Source organism: Rattus norvegicus, chromosome 4 (genome assembly GCF_021556685.1).
Source record: "Rattus norvegicus strain SHRSP/BbbUtx chromosome 4, alternate assembly SHRSP_T2T, whole genome shotgun sequence".
Taxonomy (NCBI): Eukaryota; Metazoa; Chordata; class Mammalia; order Rodentia; family Muridae; genus Rattus; species Rattus norvegicus.
This window is the reverse complement of record NC_141537.1, coordinates 29,759,584-29,778,029: the sequence shown is the minus strand read 5'-3', so window position 1 is coordinate 29,778,029 and position 18,446 is coordinate 29,759,584. Positions and strand designations below refer to the sequence as shown.

General features: G+C 39.1%; 1 protein-coding gene across 9 annotated transcripts in view; it reads right to left on the bottom strand.

The window, feature by feature from the left end:
- Cdk14 (cyclin-dependent kinase 14) overlaps positions 1–18,446 on the bottom strand; it is a 582,117-nt gene that overhangs the window by 281,348 nt on the left and 282,323 nt on the right. For all 9 annotated transcript variants that reach the window (XM_087657963.1, XM_087657960.1, NM_001395582.1 and 6 more), the window contains 2 exon segments: positions 17,428–17,490; positions 7,805–7,928 (listed from right to left, as the gene is read on the bottom strand). In XM_087657963.1, coding sequence (XP_087514089.1) covers positions 7,805–7,928; positions 17,428–17,490 — 187 coding nt within the window.

Genomic DNA, 18,446 nt, shown 5'->3' with positions numbered 1-18,446 from the left:
TTGTGTCTGTGTAAACCCTTCCCTGTCCTGTCACTCGCTTCCACTTACTTGTGCTGCACCTTGCCTAAAGGTGTGCATGGTTATCTCTAACCAGTACCTGGCATTATGATATATGAAGAAGTGTTAAACCGTTTGTCTTATTAAAGTCCCTAATGTACTCTGAAAATTTCCTGAGAGAGAAGATGAAGCCATGTTTAATGATAATAACACTGTTCTTAAGTCTCCAGTTCTTGGCACAAGGCTTTGTAAGAAACCCCAAATCTGTTCTAGGACTGTCATTCTTACATTTGAGGCCAAGACTGATGATGGACCCCTGGTTAACTGACTGCAGAGAGCTTCAGTGTTGGTAAAACGCTGCTGTGCTGCGGACAGCATGCTAGAGAACATGAGAATGTTTGAGAGCGCTACACTCCCTTCCTCCGAACATGTGTGTGCTCCCCTGCTCCTTTTGCAATCCTTTTGGTTGGCTGTTTCCAGACTGCACCTTTTACAGTAAACTAGAGAATCTAAGTGCGTTCAGTTTTTGTGTGTGAGACATTATGGTGAAGTATTTAACTGAAGTAGGAAGTTGTGGAAACCCCTATTAATAGAGATCTGGTTAGACCCTAGGGGTTTGTGATTGGTGTTTGAAGGGTGTGCAGTCATGTGACGCTCAGCTTTTAATCTGTAGTGATTGTGGGCTTAGTGTCAGAGTGAATTAAGTCTTCAGAAACACGGCAGATATCTAGGGTGTTGGTAAATTGTTTACTGGGGTGCAGAAATAGCACAAAGTGGGTGCTGAAAGTGTTGAGCTTGAACAGGAGACCGATGCCGCAGAAGGGAGAGCTAATCAGAAACAGGAGGCAGCACTGGCATTTCTTCAGCGCGATCCCAGTGCTGCTGAACTGTGACAGGAACGCCACTAAAGAAAACTCAGCCTTTTGCTGCCCACAGGGCTTCTCAGTGCTTTAATTCACCCCATGAATATAAATCAAGAGTTAATTCAAATATTACTGAGGCAGTAGGATCTCCTGTAGGTCTGATGTGAGAAATGCAAACACCTAGCATGCCGGGTCCCATTTCTCAACAGGGAGCTCACTGTTCAACTTGAGCTTACGGCATCACTTCTTGATTTAAATGTAACACTGATAAATTTATTTCCCATTGCTAAGATACTAGGCATTTATTTTTCCATAAAGGATCTGAACTAGACACCCTCTAAATATCCATCAAAGGGCAGAGAAGCTTTAGGGGAATAATCCAGTGGCAAAATTTGATTTGCATTAGACCCTGGGTATAAATGCCACAGAGAAAAATATCTACATTAAAAATTATGAACCTGTGTATGCGATTTTTCCCCTTTCTCTTACAGATTTATAATTGATTTCCTCTCAGAGATTTGGTGCCTCTATTTTGAAAATCAGGACAAAGCAAAGAAATCCTAATGATTTGAGCATACCAACGACTAGTTGACAAAATAAAAAACACCACACGCCATGCTCTCCACTTACATGCCACATTTGGCTTACAGCTTTCTTGTAACTGGAGTGCTTTTTATGATATTTGGTTGTAAGTTTAATGTTAACTATGAATAAACTGTCATAATCACACAATCCTAGAATCCTCCTGCTTTTTCTGCTCTTTCATTTACAGAACTCTGAGGGGAGCTAGCCCTTTGACCCAGTTCACCTCAATAATCCACTCTATTACGTCAAGCCTGCTCTAAGCGCAGTTCCCATATCCGACACTATCTGCTGGTTCCTTTCAGGGATAGATTTCCCCAGTGAAACCACTGACAATATTGGAAGGGTGGATACGTGTCTCTACCCACCACGAGTGATATTAATGTGTCAATATGAGCTCACCACTTAAACGCACGACTTTAGTGCCAGATAGAAAGCACAAGGCTGTGCCCATGACCCTCTCCACATTCCAGCATGGAGCATCTAATTCTAAATAGATTGTCTGTTTGCAGAGCTAAATAAAAGCAACTGCCTAAACTTTGCATTAAAATTATGTGTTTAATGGTCCAAGGGCCTTGTGAAAGTGGAGTGATTCTTCATTCGGTAATAAAGCCATTTATTATTACAAACTTTGCACTACAAGAAAGATGTAGTAAAACGGAACCCTGCGGGCCATAACAAATTGGTGAGGTTCAACCTTTAATTTATTGTTATAGCTCTAATGATGAGTTTCCCTTGTGAATGATATACGATAGTTGAACATCTGTACCTTTGGGAAAAGACTTGCATCGAGAGACTTCACATCTATCAAGCCCACTGAATGGACCCTACTTAGCATCTAAATATTTATTTATTTTCTTTCATGCTCTACTATTTTGGATGTGAATTCTGAGAAGCATAAAACAATCAAGCATGCACTTAACATATCCTACTCTACAAAGATACATTTCTAGAGTGTCCCTTAAATTAGCTTAAAATTGATTTACAAAAGTTCCCTAAAATCTTGGAGAGAATTACTGACTTGAGGAATGTGACGTTCAAGACCTATGATGGGAAGACAGCACATTAAAACCACAGAGCTATTTAATTATTTTCCTCCAGTGACTATGACTTCAAATGTTTACTAGAGACTTCTTGGTGTGCCTCCTCCCACCCCCAGGATAAACTTTACTATCCTTCAGTGTAGTTAGGCTGGCTTTTAACAATAGAAGAAGCAATCTGGATGACTCCCATGTCATCAAGCAAAAACTGCACATGCTGTAAATCTATAGTCCACTTTAATCTAATTTAGATGGAAATTACTTGCAGCTCTTTGTTTGTTTGTTTGTTTGTTTTATGTATATGAGCACATTGTTGCTCTCCTCAGACACAGCAGAAGAGGGCATCAGGTCCTATTACAGATGGTTGTGAGCCACCATGTGGTTGCTAGGAAATGAACTCGGAACCTCTAGGAGAGCAGTCAGTGCTTTTGACCGCTGAGCCATCTTCCTAGACCCTATTCTGAATTCTTTCACTATTAAATAGAATATTAAGTCCTGATAAATTCATGGGTTTTCTCTGTGTTCTTCAATTCTTTTCTTTTAATGTGCTCAATGCAGCACAAGAGTACAACTTAATTCACATGTTTGAATATCAAACTACTGAAGACACATACATGCAAATGACATTATATGAAGCGAACATGTATTTATGCATATAGAGAGTAGCGTGCACGCACGCACGCACACACACACACACACACACACACACACACACACACGTATGTGACAAAAATGAAAGAAAATGGGCCACACATATCAATGACTGTTTGTGGAGGGGACATAAAGAATGGGCTGACAGAGGGAAGGGACAGGGGAATGATGTAATTATAATAATCTAAAAATGAAAAAAAATTATATTCCTGGGATGAATGACACAGCACTGATTGAGATTTAGTGAACAGATTTTTCCTTACCAGTAAGACCCTAGTCATTAGAGAATAGTTATTAATAAGCACAAAAGTGTTCAGCACAAACCATGAATACTAGAAGGACCTTGGACTGAATTCCTTCTGTGTTCTTTTATTACACTCAAGCATATACTTTAGAAAACAAAAATAACTTCTTGAAAAAATAAACAAACGAGTTAAATTCATAACAACCCCTTAATTCAATGTCTGATAGATTTTGCAGTTGGTAACAGTTCAAGTAGACAACTGCGTGCAGTCTAATAGCTAAATTTGCTCAGTGATGTTTTTATTTCTGCAACCTGAAGTTCCAAACCTTGTGAATATCAAGCACTGTATGAAGTGTGAGAGATTCAAACCAAGCCTGAGACGCCACACTACCCCAACCCATCAATTCCATCTGTAGTCTTGACTATCAAAATCTAGGACAACTCTGATAAAGAGAAGGTTGTTCTTTAAATAGCTAGCTTTCCAAAGCTAATCAAACTATTGGTAAACTCAACTGAGTTCAATCTTTAGATGATCACTCACTTTGCCATGCATATTTTTAACCATCCAACCAATATTTATTTTCAATACTTTTCATCAAGTATCTGTTGTAGGGTTGTGTGCATAGCACAGACAATAGAGAGTATGGAATGTAGCTGAAACAAAAAGAGAGTGACTAAAATACCTTTGAAGCATTAGAAATGGGACTGAAGTTGGTGATGACAGCACTGGGAATGTCCCTATTCTGGGAAGGGTCACAGGAACTATCTCTGTATAAATAAATAAAGTAAAAAACAAACAAGCAAACAGAAACAGACAGCCACCTGCAAAGCAGGAAACAGAGTGTCCCCGGGAGAGGAGAAAGGCCAATCAAAGGATGAGGAAACAAGTTTGGAATTTGGTTGCTCCACAGTGTACCAAGGTAGTGAGGACACCAGCTGCATAATGGATTTGAATATATTCCCCATAGATAATGTGAGGACAAATGGAAACGAGTCCAAATGTGGCACACAATTTAGCACATAGAAGTGTAATAAAGGGGCTGGGGATTTTGGTCAGTGGTAGAGCGCTTACCTAGGAAGTGCAAGGCCCTGGGTTCGGTCCCCAGCTCCAAAAAAAAAAAAAAAAGTGTAATAAAGCTCTGAAACAGGAAGCTCACGGTGATAAACCACTCCAATTCATCTACTCTAAATGTACGTAGGAAATAACGCTCAGTGAGTGGTAAGCAGGACTTGCCTTACTGAAAATGGTTAGAGCTTTTCAATGACCTGGAGTTTAGAACGGAGTTCTGTTCGGAGGTAAAAGATCTATAAATACAGCGATGTCTGTTTCACCTCACCCAAGAACGAAAATCACCCAAGTATTAGAATCAAATCCACCCATCACTATTAAATTACTGAAATGAAAAAAAATGTTCTAAATTCTGAGAAGTATTTTATTGGTATGATCTGTATACATAGTAAGAGTATCATATTTATCGTATTTAAACACACATCTATGTATGGCATACATAGAATTACCAAGAATTTATTAAGGAATTAGATGACTGAAAGGTAAATGCCTGTGTCTCTAAAAATAAAGACACTTGGCCAAATGAGATAAAAGGCTCTGGATCAACTATCTGATAGAACACCATTGTGACCAGACACTTAAGTGGCTGATGGACCAGCAATGTGACCAGACACCTATTAGACCAAGCTTCCTAAGACCTAATTTACTCTAAGCTTTACACTTCTCTCAAAAAGTTGCAATGCCTGCTATAAGCTTATTTGTGATGAAACAAGAAATGATGACTTTGAATAGACTATGCAGAATAAATCTGATATGTTATTTTATCCTCTGGTATGCTTCTTTTTTTTTCTAATAAGGAGGTAGCATTTACAGTACAGAGGATACTGGATCACATTTGTCTCCTTTATTTGGACATTTATGCCCTTGTTACCATAAAAGAGAAAGGAAAGGCAAGGAAATGGTTTCCAAAGCTCTTCAATGACAAACTCTGAGTGAAGCCCCTGTGACTAACTGCTCTGCTGCCTGGAACCATTCCCCCTTGACAATTTGGCTTCATTGCACTTTTCCGTGCATTCCCTTCTTCTCACCCATACTTGTGTCCAAATGCAATAAATCACGGTTAATTTAATGTCGTAAACTCAAAGACAAAATAATGCACAATTAATTGGGGAAAATTGTCACTTAGCAAATGAGTGTCACACATTATACCCTATGCATGGGATGTGTGCCCACTGCACATTCTTGGCTAGACAACACACCATGACACTGGAGGTACAGGGCCATCGTGGACATACCAGTCTGACGTGAAGAATCAATGGTTTAAAACACCTCTGCCTGTCTAAAAATTCTTGCTTTCACTACAAAGAGTGAAAGACAGAAATGTGCATAGTTGTTGTTAATTAGAAAAACTAAAACATCTTTTATAAAGGCTTGAAAAGAAATGATATTTCAGCCAATAATGGAAAAATGCCAGAAAATACACATGATTTTGTCACGCTTCTTTACATGAATAAACATTAAGGATATATCCTTATGAGACAAATACATACAAAAAAGTTTGTATCTTTTAGGGCATTTGTAATGGGTAAGAGAAACAAGTCATATAAAAAGACCCAGAAAACACACAAAATGATAACATATTACTTCTGAGCTACTCGTACTCCTAAGTTATTTACGTTAAGAATACCATCACAGTATTGTGTTAAGACTTCTATCTCACTGTGTTCCTGATCTGATAATAAATGCTCGTGTTTCATTTATAACCTGCAAATACAGCCTGTTGAGTCCATAGGATGCTAGTTGTGCACGTATGTCCTCAGGACTGATTGGCACTGGGCAACCAAAAGACTTAAGAAAGTCTTTTAAGATGAAATCACCCTGCTCTAATAATAAAAATAACATTTTAAGACATAAAACCAACTGCCAAGCACATTCACACACTTCTACTGTATCCTTAGCTATGCAGACAAACAATTTTTATAAGATACTTATTAACATACCCAACACAAAATTTAAGAAACAGGCTCAATTCTGTTAAATGTTCAACACAATCGTACATTTCAACGAATATTTTATACTAGCAAGCCATGACTTAAAAAAATATCGTTGTAAATTCTTTTAAAGTTATTGGCAGTAACCAACTGTGAAAGGTCTGCTGCACGGCTCATGCCGTAAATTTCAGGAACTACAAGTTTTTCTCTCTTCCACTCCCCCAGTCGCATTATTTATCCTCTGCATTGAAACAGGCTTTCTATTTCGCTGCCTCATACAATCTTGAGGCCGAGACTGACAAGAAACAATACATGCAGGCAAATGCACGCAGAGTTTCATCATCTGCATCAAAGAGGCTGACAAAGAAAAGTGTTTTGTAAGAGTACAGCACTGACCATGCTAACTTTCGATTTATTTTCTCTTTGGAAGAAAGGAACACATTAGACCCAGCAGAGGACATGTGTCCAGTAGTACCTGACCTCGAAAACAACAGCCATTTCCTTCCCTCTTTTTTTTTTTGGAATGGGAAAAATCATTATTTCCCTCAAAAGGTCGTCTCAACCTCAGGCAGCTCTACATCCCAAGGGTAATATTTTCATTCTCTTCCTAATGGAACAAATTTCTAATCTGGATATGTGTAAAAAATAATTGAGGCTGTGAAGTGTCAACACATCACACTGACAGCAAGTGTCACTCTAAGAGCTGGGAACCCAGTGAGCCACAGCTCTAGTGACATCAGGAGAGCCGTTGATTTTGCTTCATGTGGATGAGCAAAGCTGTTGAAGGCCAATCACCAGATTGAACGACTTATAAAAGGCCTGCTCTAGGGCTTAAAGTTTAAACAGCCATTCCCATATACATCGCTATGAGCAACATCCAAAATAACAGTCACTTCCGGTAAAGTTACACTATTCTAAGATTCCCACGTAATTACAATCCTTAGGCTTACACACAATTTTGAACGCTGTCCATCCCAGAATGCCCAAAAATGGCACCAAGATTTTACCTCACGGCTCTTCAAGGTCAATAAAACGTTTAGGCTTCTTGAAGTTGTATGGTGCACTGTATGGTCTTCTTACTTTTGATTATTTTTTATAATAAAAACTAAGATAAGGAAGAAGGACCTTCTTCAGTACCTTTTATGTTCAAAACTCTACTGACACCTTGTTCAGTGTCATGTGTGAGGATCTTGTTATCATGTCGGGAAGACTAGTAAGCAGTCTACACATTAAAAAAAAATCTACCAGCCACTATGTTTAACACCATCATTTTTTCAAAAGACAGAAATAATTTCTTCATTCCAGAAAGAAAGAATGTACCATGATCGGTGGTGGGAGAAACACTGCATCTAAACAAAGGCAGTGCTACCATCTGCCCGGCGCTCTCACAGTGTGACAAATAGACCGGTAATTAACTGCTTTCCTACCGAAATCTGCCAGCTTCAACTCCCCCGTGTCACTGATGAGAAGGTTCTGCGGTTTCAGGTCTCTGTGCAAAATATAACGCTGGTGGATGTAAGACAGCCCTCGCAGCAACTGAAATAAAAACAACTGAAAAAAAAAAAAACAACAGAGGGAGATGAGAGTTAAAATCCAAATGCGAATAAATGCCACTTCAGATACACAGTCTGCCAAATATATTAGTGAGAAAGGTCAGCCATCACTAAATTTCCTACCAATCATTAAACAAAAATATGCAATGTTAGCATATAAACCCCTAACTCTTTAAGAAGTGAGTCTGAGAATTTCTAAGACTCCGCAGTGTTGATCTCTACCTCAGCCACAGAGTTCCATTCCAAAAATAACAGGATTTAAAAGATGAGGTGTTTAGAGTATTAGTCTCTCTAGACGAAGATGATGGCCAATCAAGCAAAGCCATCTATAATGTTACAAAAGATAGGAAACTTTACATAGGTGTTCTTATCTAGTTCTATAGAAATGGCATGAGGATGTTATCCCTAGATTCGACCATTAATATGTGTTATAAAACAGAAACAGAAGATGATCTGAGACAATCAGAAGAAAAAAATCACATGGTCACACTAATAGCAAATTTCGGCCAGGCTGCCTTTGTACATAAGGCTGCAGAGATTAGCTATTGCCTGAAGAGAGATGTGTGCCTTTATTAATAGCAGAGCTGGCCTAGGTTAGCAGAGGCAGCAAGGATTCAGGAGTAATACTTTGGGTGTGACAAATAATTCGTGAAATGGTTAGTGGTCTCTGCTTTGGACTTCTATACCGAGGGAACCCTTCTATTTTGATAAGAAGACTCACTCGCCATTGCAAAGCTCTGCTTGTGAAGACGGTCCTTGCCAAAGTCACTCCTCTTGACCTAGTATTTAAACAATCAATTTCCCCCCAAACAAAAATAAAACGCATTTGTTTTACATTTATGTAAAACGACCTTCTCACAGAACCATCTAGTAACAAAAGGCTGTGCTGAGAAGATCCAACATGAGCTAAAAGACTGATGTTCTAACCACTCTGAAATATTCAAGTGGAAAGGATTTGCAATCCCTGAGGGCTTTGGGAGCTAGCATTCCCGGAATTTTCCAACTAACCAGAGCTATGGAATCCAAGCCCATGTGTCTACTGAGGTACCGTCTTGAAATGACAGTACAGTCAAGTCCCATCTTTACCCGTGACAAATATGCACAGGCTGGAGAGGGCTTAGTCTCACTATTTCAAGAGGAAATCGATGGTCATATTCTGAGTCAGAACAGATTGAAATTCTGGCTTAAAGATTCCAGAAAGCAAATGTCTTTCCAGAATTTGCCTCCTCCTGACTCGTATGAGGATACAGTCGATGTATACCAGCTTTACTCTTAACTGCTAGCCCCTTTTTATCCTGCGACTTAAGGCTTATGATTTCTATGAAACTCCTTATTTCTCCAGTTTGGAAGAAAGATGAGTAGGTAAATTAAACCACGAAGAGTTTCAAAGTCTTTAAGAGACACACGCATATCGAAAGAATATACTAAATTTTAGAAATAAACCTTTTGTTAAGAAAAATGTGGCTTTGTCCAAGATGCTAGGCACTGCTTGGTATGTGTAGACCAAGGGTTTGGCTGTTGATGCTTCCGACCTGATAGAAATATCACACTATGCAAATGCCAGCTGCTCAGCCAGGCATCATAGAACACGACCCTAGAGGACCCTCCTGATAGGAATGTTAAAGTACACTCTGCCATCATCTCCATAACAGTGACAGAGAAATGAGTGTGGTTTCCCAAGAAGTCTCAGCATTTAAGTGTGAGTGTTGGAGGCAAACTGAGACTGATTACAAAGTCAACCAGCATCGCGTAGGAACTGAAGACAGGAGTCAACACCTGTCGGCGGCATGTTGCGATAGAAGTCACGTCCTCAAATTGGCAGGGTAGCACACGAACATATAATAACACAGCCTCTGAACCACTGAACTGAACTCTGGCTGTAGCCCTGTGCTCAGCCATTGCTGTTCTATATTTCCCTGCTCTAAGAAATTTTGCTCACACCATATTCCCCGGCATGCTGCTCTCTAACTCGGTATCCTAGTCCCTGGTGCCTCCCTGACCTCCTTCCCATCCCTTTCCCACCCTCTGTGCTCCAGATCAACCACCACACCTCTATGTCCCTACTGTAGTTTCTGAACATAGCATTCACATAGAGAATATAGCCCATCTCCCACATGCTGCTTTACCCCCATCATAAACTGGATACACAGTTGTCACTCTGTGCCACTAATGGGATTACTTAATGAATTTAGAGACATCTGGATAGGGACAGATAAAAAGATCACAGATAGGAAGTCCTAGAAGGACTTTGGGATTCTCAAACAGTGAAGAGCAGAAGTGGGTAGATTAAGCAGTACCAAGGGTTTCTTCTAGTACCATCAGTAATTAGTGAGAATATATAATCCATGTGCTAATAGGTTAACTATGATATCAGGCTGAAGAAGATTAAAACCCAGTGTTAGTGAAGGATGAGATTACATGTTCGAGCCTTAAATAGACAAAAGCCCTAAAGTTTAGAGTTTTGGGACAGTCCCAAAGGTACATAATATCAAGGCAGAGCAAATCTCTACACTGCTACATACCATTGTGCATCGACAGGCTGACAGTTACACAAACAGATCCCTGACACTTGAGACCTTCAAACCACAGTATCCTGAAGAGAAGGAGGATCTATCGAGAACAAAATGTAACAGAACTGCCCTGCCATTATATGAAGACATGGGGGGGGGGTCAAGTCAAGAAATTCACTGCCCTGAAAATGTATAGGGGAACACAGAAAACAAGATGACTGTGTGATAAAACAGTTGAAGTCTGAAGAGAAAACTTGAGGCCCTGGCCACCAATATAACATATATTCAGGAAAACAAAAGGGAATATAAAAACTCTCATGAATACAGTGTTGGCAAGACATGAAGATCAGACTTCATGGAAGCCGGGTGTGATGGTGGCACACAGCTGTAATCCTCGCACACTGATGGAGGCAGGAGGCCAGCCTGGGCTGGATAATGAGACCTGATCAAACGGAAGGAAGGAAGGAAGGAAGGAAGGAAGGAAGGAAGGAAGGAAGGAAGGAAGGAAGGAAGGGAAGGAAGGAAGGAAGGGAGGGAGGGAGGGAGGGAGGGAGGGAGGGAGGGAGGGAGGAAGGAAGGGAGGAAGGGAGGAAGGGAGGAAGGGAGGGAGGGAGGGAGGGAGGAAGGAGAGACAGGGCGAAGGAAGGGAAGGAAAAGAAGGGGAAGGCTCTTAGAAAAAGGAAGGAAAGGAAGGGAAGTAAAGGAAGGACAGAGAGAAAGGCAACTCTTCACTGAAACCATTAGAAAAGCAGGTGTCTCACAGTTCACACTTTATGGCGGCTGCAGTCTATGAACTGCCAGGCAGGGTGGGAGCACTGAGAACTCTGCCTCCTGCTGAGCCTCCTCTGTCCTCCTGCAGACCACAGAACACTACAGTTCCTAACAATGGAGAAACTCAGGTGTGGGGGATTTCTCTTTACACATAGTCTGGCAAGGACTGAACTTTCTCCTGTAAGTTTCTAGGTGCACCACTGTCTCGGGTGCTGCATAAACCGCGACCTGAGTAAGCTCTCACTTGGCCTTCCACAAAACGATGGCGGATGTTACATCTGAGTGACACATCTGAGTGACCCACACAGGCCAAGAGAAAGACAATGGATCGGCTTTGTTATTAAAAGTAGTAAATGCCAGGCAGTGGAACCCACAGAATAAAAATGAAAGAATACATACAGTGCAGAGGTCACCCCAAGTTCTGTTACATGTACTATTTAATCTCTTCAATATAAAAAGAGTCTGAAAAAGTGTACTCAAAGTCACCTGTTCTCACAATGCCTGAGGACTTACACTATATCTCGTTATTGCTGACGTAGCAAGCAGCATTTATGATGCCTACTAGAAGCATAGCTTAATAGTCAGACACCCAAATAATCAATGTGTTATTATTAAATAAATTCAACTTCATAAAGGCTCCAATTAGCATATAATGGACTCATGGTTCTCAAGCCTCCATGTTTTTTTTCATGCCATTTAAAAATCTTCCTAGAAATAAATAATATGGCAGCAGACAGCACCATGTAAAATGTAGGTAGGTTATATTTGGAGCCATCTTCCTTCTACTGCAGTGTACATGATGTCGCCCTTGTACAGCTGTTCTTAGAATATTCTACTTAATCTTTCCGAAAATATTCTTCCAAAAACATCAGCACATTCCCTGAAGGTTTACACCCCAGTTTGGGCATGCTCAATTTCCATAATTTGAAATACCAATGAGAGAGGCTTTGAGTAATGACCTGATGGATGCGTAGACCTCGGTCAGGAGCAGATCTCTGGCCCCAACATTTTATTCTCCTTGGCAGGGAGTAGTTCATGGCATATACTTCCTAGAAATACCACTATCCACTTTGGGGTTCTCCACTTTACTAATTATTTGTTATATTCCAATAATGTCTTCAGAAAGATAAGATAGCGTGTTTCAGATTTTCTAAATAAAATAAAAATTAATTTGTATCTCTAAGATGCTGAAACACTAATAAGTTTCTCCTAAAGACAATAGCTTTCTGCATAGGAATAATTCTTAAAAGTGAGGCTTCTGGGTATATAGCAAGCTTTTGTGGGAATAACTGCTGTCATTTGATTTGTAAGGTGGGCTGGTCAAGTCGATTGTCTTCTATCCCACCTTCCTTCACCAAGGAAAACAGTGACCAGAGTAAGCGGGATGAAGCTGCAAGATTTGATCTAGAGAGCTTCCATGGGGTCAAATGTGTTTGCAAGACAAGCAGATCTGACAGAATATGTAAGCTTCAAGTAGTTGCCAGGCTATGTCTGATGAAATGGCGCACTCATGGGTTTTAGTAAGGGTTTTAATGCCTACATTGAGCAGCAAGGCCTTAAGTGTCTTGGGGAGGTAATGGTTTACTTCAGTTAACAGCTGCATCTCAAAATGTGCCATGAAGAACATCAGAACAAGAATTTCAAAGCAGAAACATGAAACATGGAGAAATGCTACTTACTGACTTGCCCACTCGTGGTTTGCTCACCTGCTTTCTCAGACAACCCAGGAGCACCGCCTAGGGGGTGCATCACCCACAGAGGGATGGACAGTCCGTCCTTAATCAATCACTAATTGAAGAGTTGGACAGACTTGCCTGTAGGCCAATCTTATGAGGGCATTTTCTCAATTGGGAGTCCCTCTTCCCAACAATTATAGCTTGTGTCAGGTTAACATGAAACTGACCAAAAGACAAGGATTCTGTGTAATGAAATTCCTATTCTTTTTTTTTTTTTCGGAGCTGGGGACCGAACCCAAGGCCTTGTGCTTGCTAGGCAAGCGCTCTACCACTGAGCCAAATCCCCAACCCTGTTTAATGAAATTCCTAATCAGTCTGAACTTAAAAACTTAGCAGAAATTATTTTCTCACACAGTGAAAATGGACAATTATTTATATAGCTATGATTTTTGTGTCCATAACAACATCTTAAGAGACAAAAATATTGACACAAACTATTTTGATGTAATTTGAGAAGGCTAGTATAAATTTGTGTTAAAAAAATAGAGACAAAGATACAGACTGAAAGACTAACAAATAATGAATCAAGTCTAAAAATGTTGGAGAATGTTCATTAAAAAAAGCAGCATCACGGAGAAAAAATAATTTCAAAATAAATGTAATAATTAAAGATTAGTGAGTTTGAGTATACATGATCACAGAATTTCTCTTAATAACCCCACAAAGGTATGTGAAGTAACAGAAATGTTCACAGTGATGACATAATGCCCATGGCTTATAGAGTTTTCCGGTGTTGCTGGCTAGTCACACAAAAGCCATGCTTACCCAGGGCAACCAGAAAAGGTCTGAGTAGAGTATGCAACACTACTGAACTTGCTGATTTCCTTTATGGGCATCCTGTTGGTCTTGATAAACATAAAACACACATGTGTGGTGCAAAAGAGAGAAGCAAGGTGTTGTATAAAGAGAAGGAGGGTGAATAAGCCAGCTTAAGTCTGAGTTCTAAGTGTCTCCTGTTCCCAGAGGTTACTACCAATTGGGTGCTTGCTTCTGCCTTACAATTACATGTAGAATGATTCTAGTGGTTATATTCTATCAGCCTTTAAATTTGAGTTGTAAAACACTGCCATGGAAGACAGTACTATTTAATTATCTCGCCTTAATTCCTCTGTCAGCTCCATTAGCTAACAAGCATATCAGCAAATGACCCCACTGAAGAGCTGCCTCCCATGTTAATCACGAGATTCCCTTCTTAGCTGCCCCTAGCATGTCTAATACAATATGAACTGATGTGTCACTTTATTATGATGTTACCTTCAATCCTTAACATTTTAGAAGTGAATGTTATATCGTATGTCAAAAACAGGACAAAAGTGTTTAAGAGATTCTTGGATAGGCATCCAAATGGGATGCAGTATTAAAAAAAAAACACTACTTAATAGATTCATGAACAGGCTCATATTTCCTAACGTACAGAATTAGGAAAACCTCTATCCTGCCAGTGCATCAGAGGGCATCATCACTAGCTAAATGAGAACTCTAATGAAGAGTGTGGAGAAAATCGGGTGTCATTTGGTTTTCTCTCTGGGTATTAGAAAGTCTCATTTAGGAATGTATGCTCGGTGCCATCTGCATCAGGCAAACTTAATTTGGCATCACATTAGTTTATCTGTGACACACCTGCTTGTTCTCTGGACTACGGAAGAATGACAGCAAGTTCTCAACCATCATAAACTTCACATTATTTTAATTAGTATCTCTACTGAAGTGAAAAACGGAAGTTAGTTTTTATACCAATCGCATTTCAGATCCTTCGGGGAATAGAACAGGGAGGTCGAAATTACCTTGGTCATTTGCAGTTGCTTCAAAGAAAAGATGGTAAATGTAATTTTGCGAAGAATCATCTAGCAGAGTAATTATGTCACAGAATTGGAAATCCATCATATGGAACACGGGAAGACTCAATTTCATCACGATAATAAGATGCCACCATCTATCTCTATGTCTGTCAACTAGAGGCCGTATCAGTTAATCTTTTCCTTTCTTCCATGAACCTTAATTTCCAGTCTCTCGTGCTTATCAATTTTTAAATACATGAAACCCGAGTACAGGGGGACATTTAAGCCATCTCGGTCATTAAAAAGATCCAATAGCTAATCTGCTCCTCACGAGTGGGCAGAAGACCGCCAACTGGTAAGTTTTGTATGTGACTCAATTAGGACCCAGTTCCACTAAGTTCGAAACAGACAGTATTTAGAGTAGAGAGAAGCAGACAGTCTCCAAGAAAGCTAAGCAGTCTCCTAAATACCAACTTCCAGGCTATAGAAATGGGTTGCTATTTCTTTAGACGTCATAAATATTCATAAACAGGCCCTGCCCTTGGGCTTTTACATCAGGGCCTCTATTGTCTGCTAGGTGACTAATAGCTGAAATTACTCATTTGTCGAACATTTACATAATGCTTAGAAATTAACTATTAGTTAAGAGTTAATGTTTATATCAAAATGCTATACTGGTAATAGACACATCCTGTAGACAATTAAAGTAGCAAAATGGTTCGGGAACATTTATTTAAAACTGACTTATTTCCTTTAGCTGATCCCAGTACATCTAAGGAATGCTACAGACAAATAATAAAACTTTCACAAGTATTGTGCTCAAAGCTAGTACCAAGTTAGCTTAAAATGTTTCAGACGGTCCTGTGGAGCCAGAGGCCAAGGGTCAGCTCAGGTCATTGTCTCAGGTCGACCATGACACATTAGACGAAATTCTGTCAGAAGGAAACTTTCATAAGCTTATTACATTATCTAATCTATGATTTGTCCTGTGTGCGCATAAAGTAAAAACAAAGGAAATATGTACGTTTGTTAAATTTAAAAGTTCAAAACTCCTCTATACATTGTTAAGCTGCACGCTGAGAAAACTAATAGTCAAAACTGTCAAAACTGCATGCTAAATAACTTGGTCATTTCACTTTTCCATTTCCAACCATAATATATAGTGAGTATTATTCTCTGATCATTTGATAATATCTGACATGTTTAATCACACCCTGTGTGTTAGATGAGTTCAAAATCCTACCAATATATATTCTAATTAAAATGTTATTGTTATTGTTGTGTGCATGTAAGTGTGGCCACATGTGTGTTACAGCATGTGTGTCTAAGACACCTTTTGGAGTGGGTGTTGACCTTCCTCCATGGTTCTAAGAACTGTGGTTCTTCCTGTGATTCTAGGTAGGATATCAAGTCTATGTGAGATGACAGGTGCTTTGAACCCCTGGGCCCTCTTGCTAGCCCAAGATATATTCTTTAGAGATAATAACATTACACCTAATTGTCAAATTTATGTTCATGTACAACTACTTCAATGTCTCATATTTAGCTCAAGTGGTTTCCTTTTAATTAATACCTAGCATAGTATTATGAACAGTTGTTAATTTACTAAATATTGTTATTTTGTTCTTCATTTTGTATTCATAGATTGAAGCGACAATAAATATCACCACATTAAAAATATGTTAATACATCAAACATAAGTACCAATGAGACATCTGTCACTTTGTTATTGTCAGATATCTTTGAGAATAGTTTTACCTACAGTGTAAATCCTAAATGTAACCCTGGATGAACGACTTGCCTTTTAGCAAACACCAAGGAAAAGCCAACGTATTATTCCACCACCACCCACCATCTCCATTTTGCTAGTATGATCTCTCTCTCTCTCTCTCTCTCTCTCTCTCTCTCTCTCTCTCTCTCTCTAATGGTTTAAACTTAAATTTTATTTTAGTATAATGTTGAAAACACTAATCATAAGAATTAAGAAAACTTTGAGGTACAGCAGAAATTTCATGTGGAAATGGTTGAATCTTTGTAACATCAGCAAAATGCAGAGCCTCAATGTGTCACCATGACAATAAACACATTCTAGAACATATTTTTATCTATTTTTGACTGAAAATTTCCTCTAAACCAAGATTAACAACTCAAGAGTGGTAATATAGTAAATGTCTGAAAACGGAACAAATTGTATAATTTTGATAAAACTTGAATAAAGGCACTTATACATCACAAATGTTCTTTTATCGAAATTGTCATTGACATTATTATTTAAACTATATTATGTAACTGACAAAGTATAAAACAATTCAAATGTTTCAGTATTAAAACTGTTTAGGGCTGGAGAGATGGCTCAGCGGTTAAGAGCACCCGACTGCTCTTCCAGAGGTCCTGAGTTCAATTCCCAGCAACCACATGGTGGCTCACAACCATCTGTAAGGAGACCCGATGCCCTCTTCTGGTGTGTCTGAAGACAGCTACAGTGTACTTATATATAATAAATGAATAAATAAATCTTTTTAAAAAACTGTTTAATATTCAAATACTATAATTCCCACCAATGAAAATAACAGTTTTTTTATATTATGCCCTTTACATGGAAGATTTTAAAAACGTTTAAATGATCATAAAGATTTTAGTTTCACACTAAAAATATACATCTGAAGAATATGAACCCATGGCTTTAAAATCCCGTTTCCTACCTTCACATTATCTGGATGGAGTCCTCCAGGGTGCTTGTCCATGTACTGACATAAATCAGTGTGCTAATGGAAAAGGGTGAAAATGTATTAACATCCCTCCAGCTATAGCATGATGAATCAATATTTTTCTACTTCAAAGTCACCATTACCTTCTGGACAAAATGAATACAGGAGGTGTGGGTTAATTTTTTAGAGTGAAGTTGCATGCTCCACCCCTCCCCACTTTCCGCCACAATAAAACCATCTTAACCTTTGGGCCCTGTGTTAACCACGTCTGTATTAAAGGGATTACACATTCATAGTTTGATAAGTGTTGGTTTCGTCATTGAATATACATTCTGACACTTAACAAAAATACAGTCACACGTTTCCCGAAGTCAACGTAAATTCTTATTTACTTTATGTGAGCCAAAGACATTTAAAATCCTATTATCCTAGTGAAATTAATAACTGGGATTTTCGGTTTTCAATAAATGACTATATTTAAATAAATATGAATTATAAATTAACAAAAATGCTTTCAAAGTAACAACTTTAATAAAAGACAGACAGGTACCTGTTAACACACTCAGATAATGCACAGTTACTTTTCAAGCACGACAAGTTAATGTGCCCGTAATAGTATTTTTCTTTAATTTACTTTTGTTTACATGATGAGTGACAGAAAACTATTAAAATGGTAGTTTAGTCTAAAGTCACGTTGTCTTAAGCAATGCTATTACAAGTTAAAATGAATGAGTTAGTGTCCTGGTGTCCACTTGGCTGGGGTGACTGAGGACTTGCAGGTTTTATAAAGTATTCAGGGACCTTGCTGCAGCCACCTTGTCCATGGTTTAAATTTGGTTACTGGCATTCGGTTGTACACCAATAGCAACTGCCGACGACACGTGGCAGACATTAAAGCCATCCAGTCATGAGCTTACAATGATACACTGAATATAAGGGGGTTACAGGAGGGCCAGGTACCACAACAAAGCACACAGCATCCCTTACCAAAGCCCTTTAGGGGTCACTAGAGC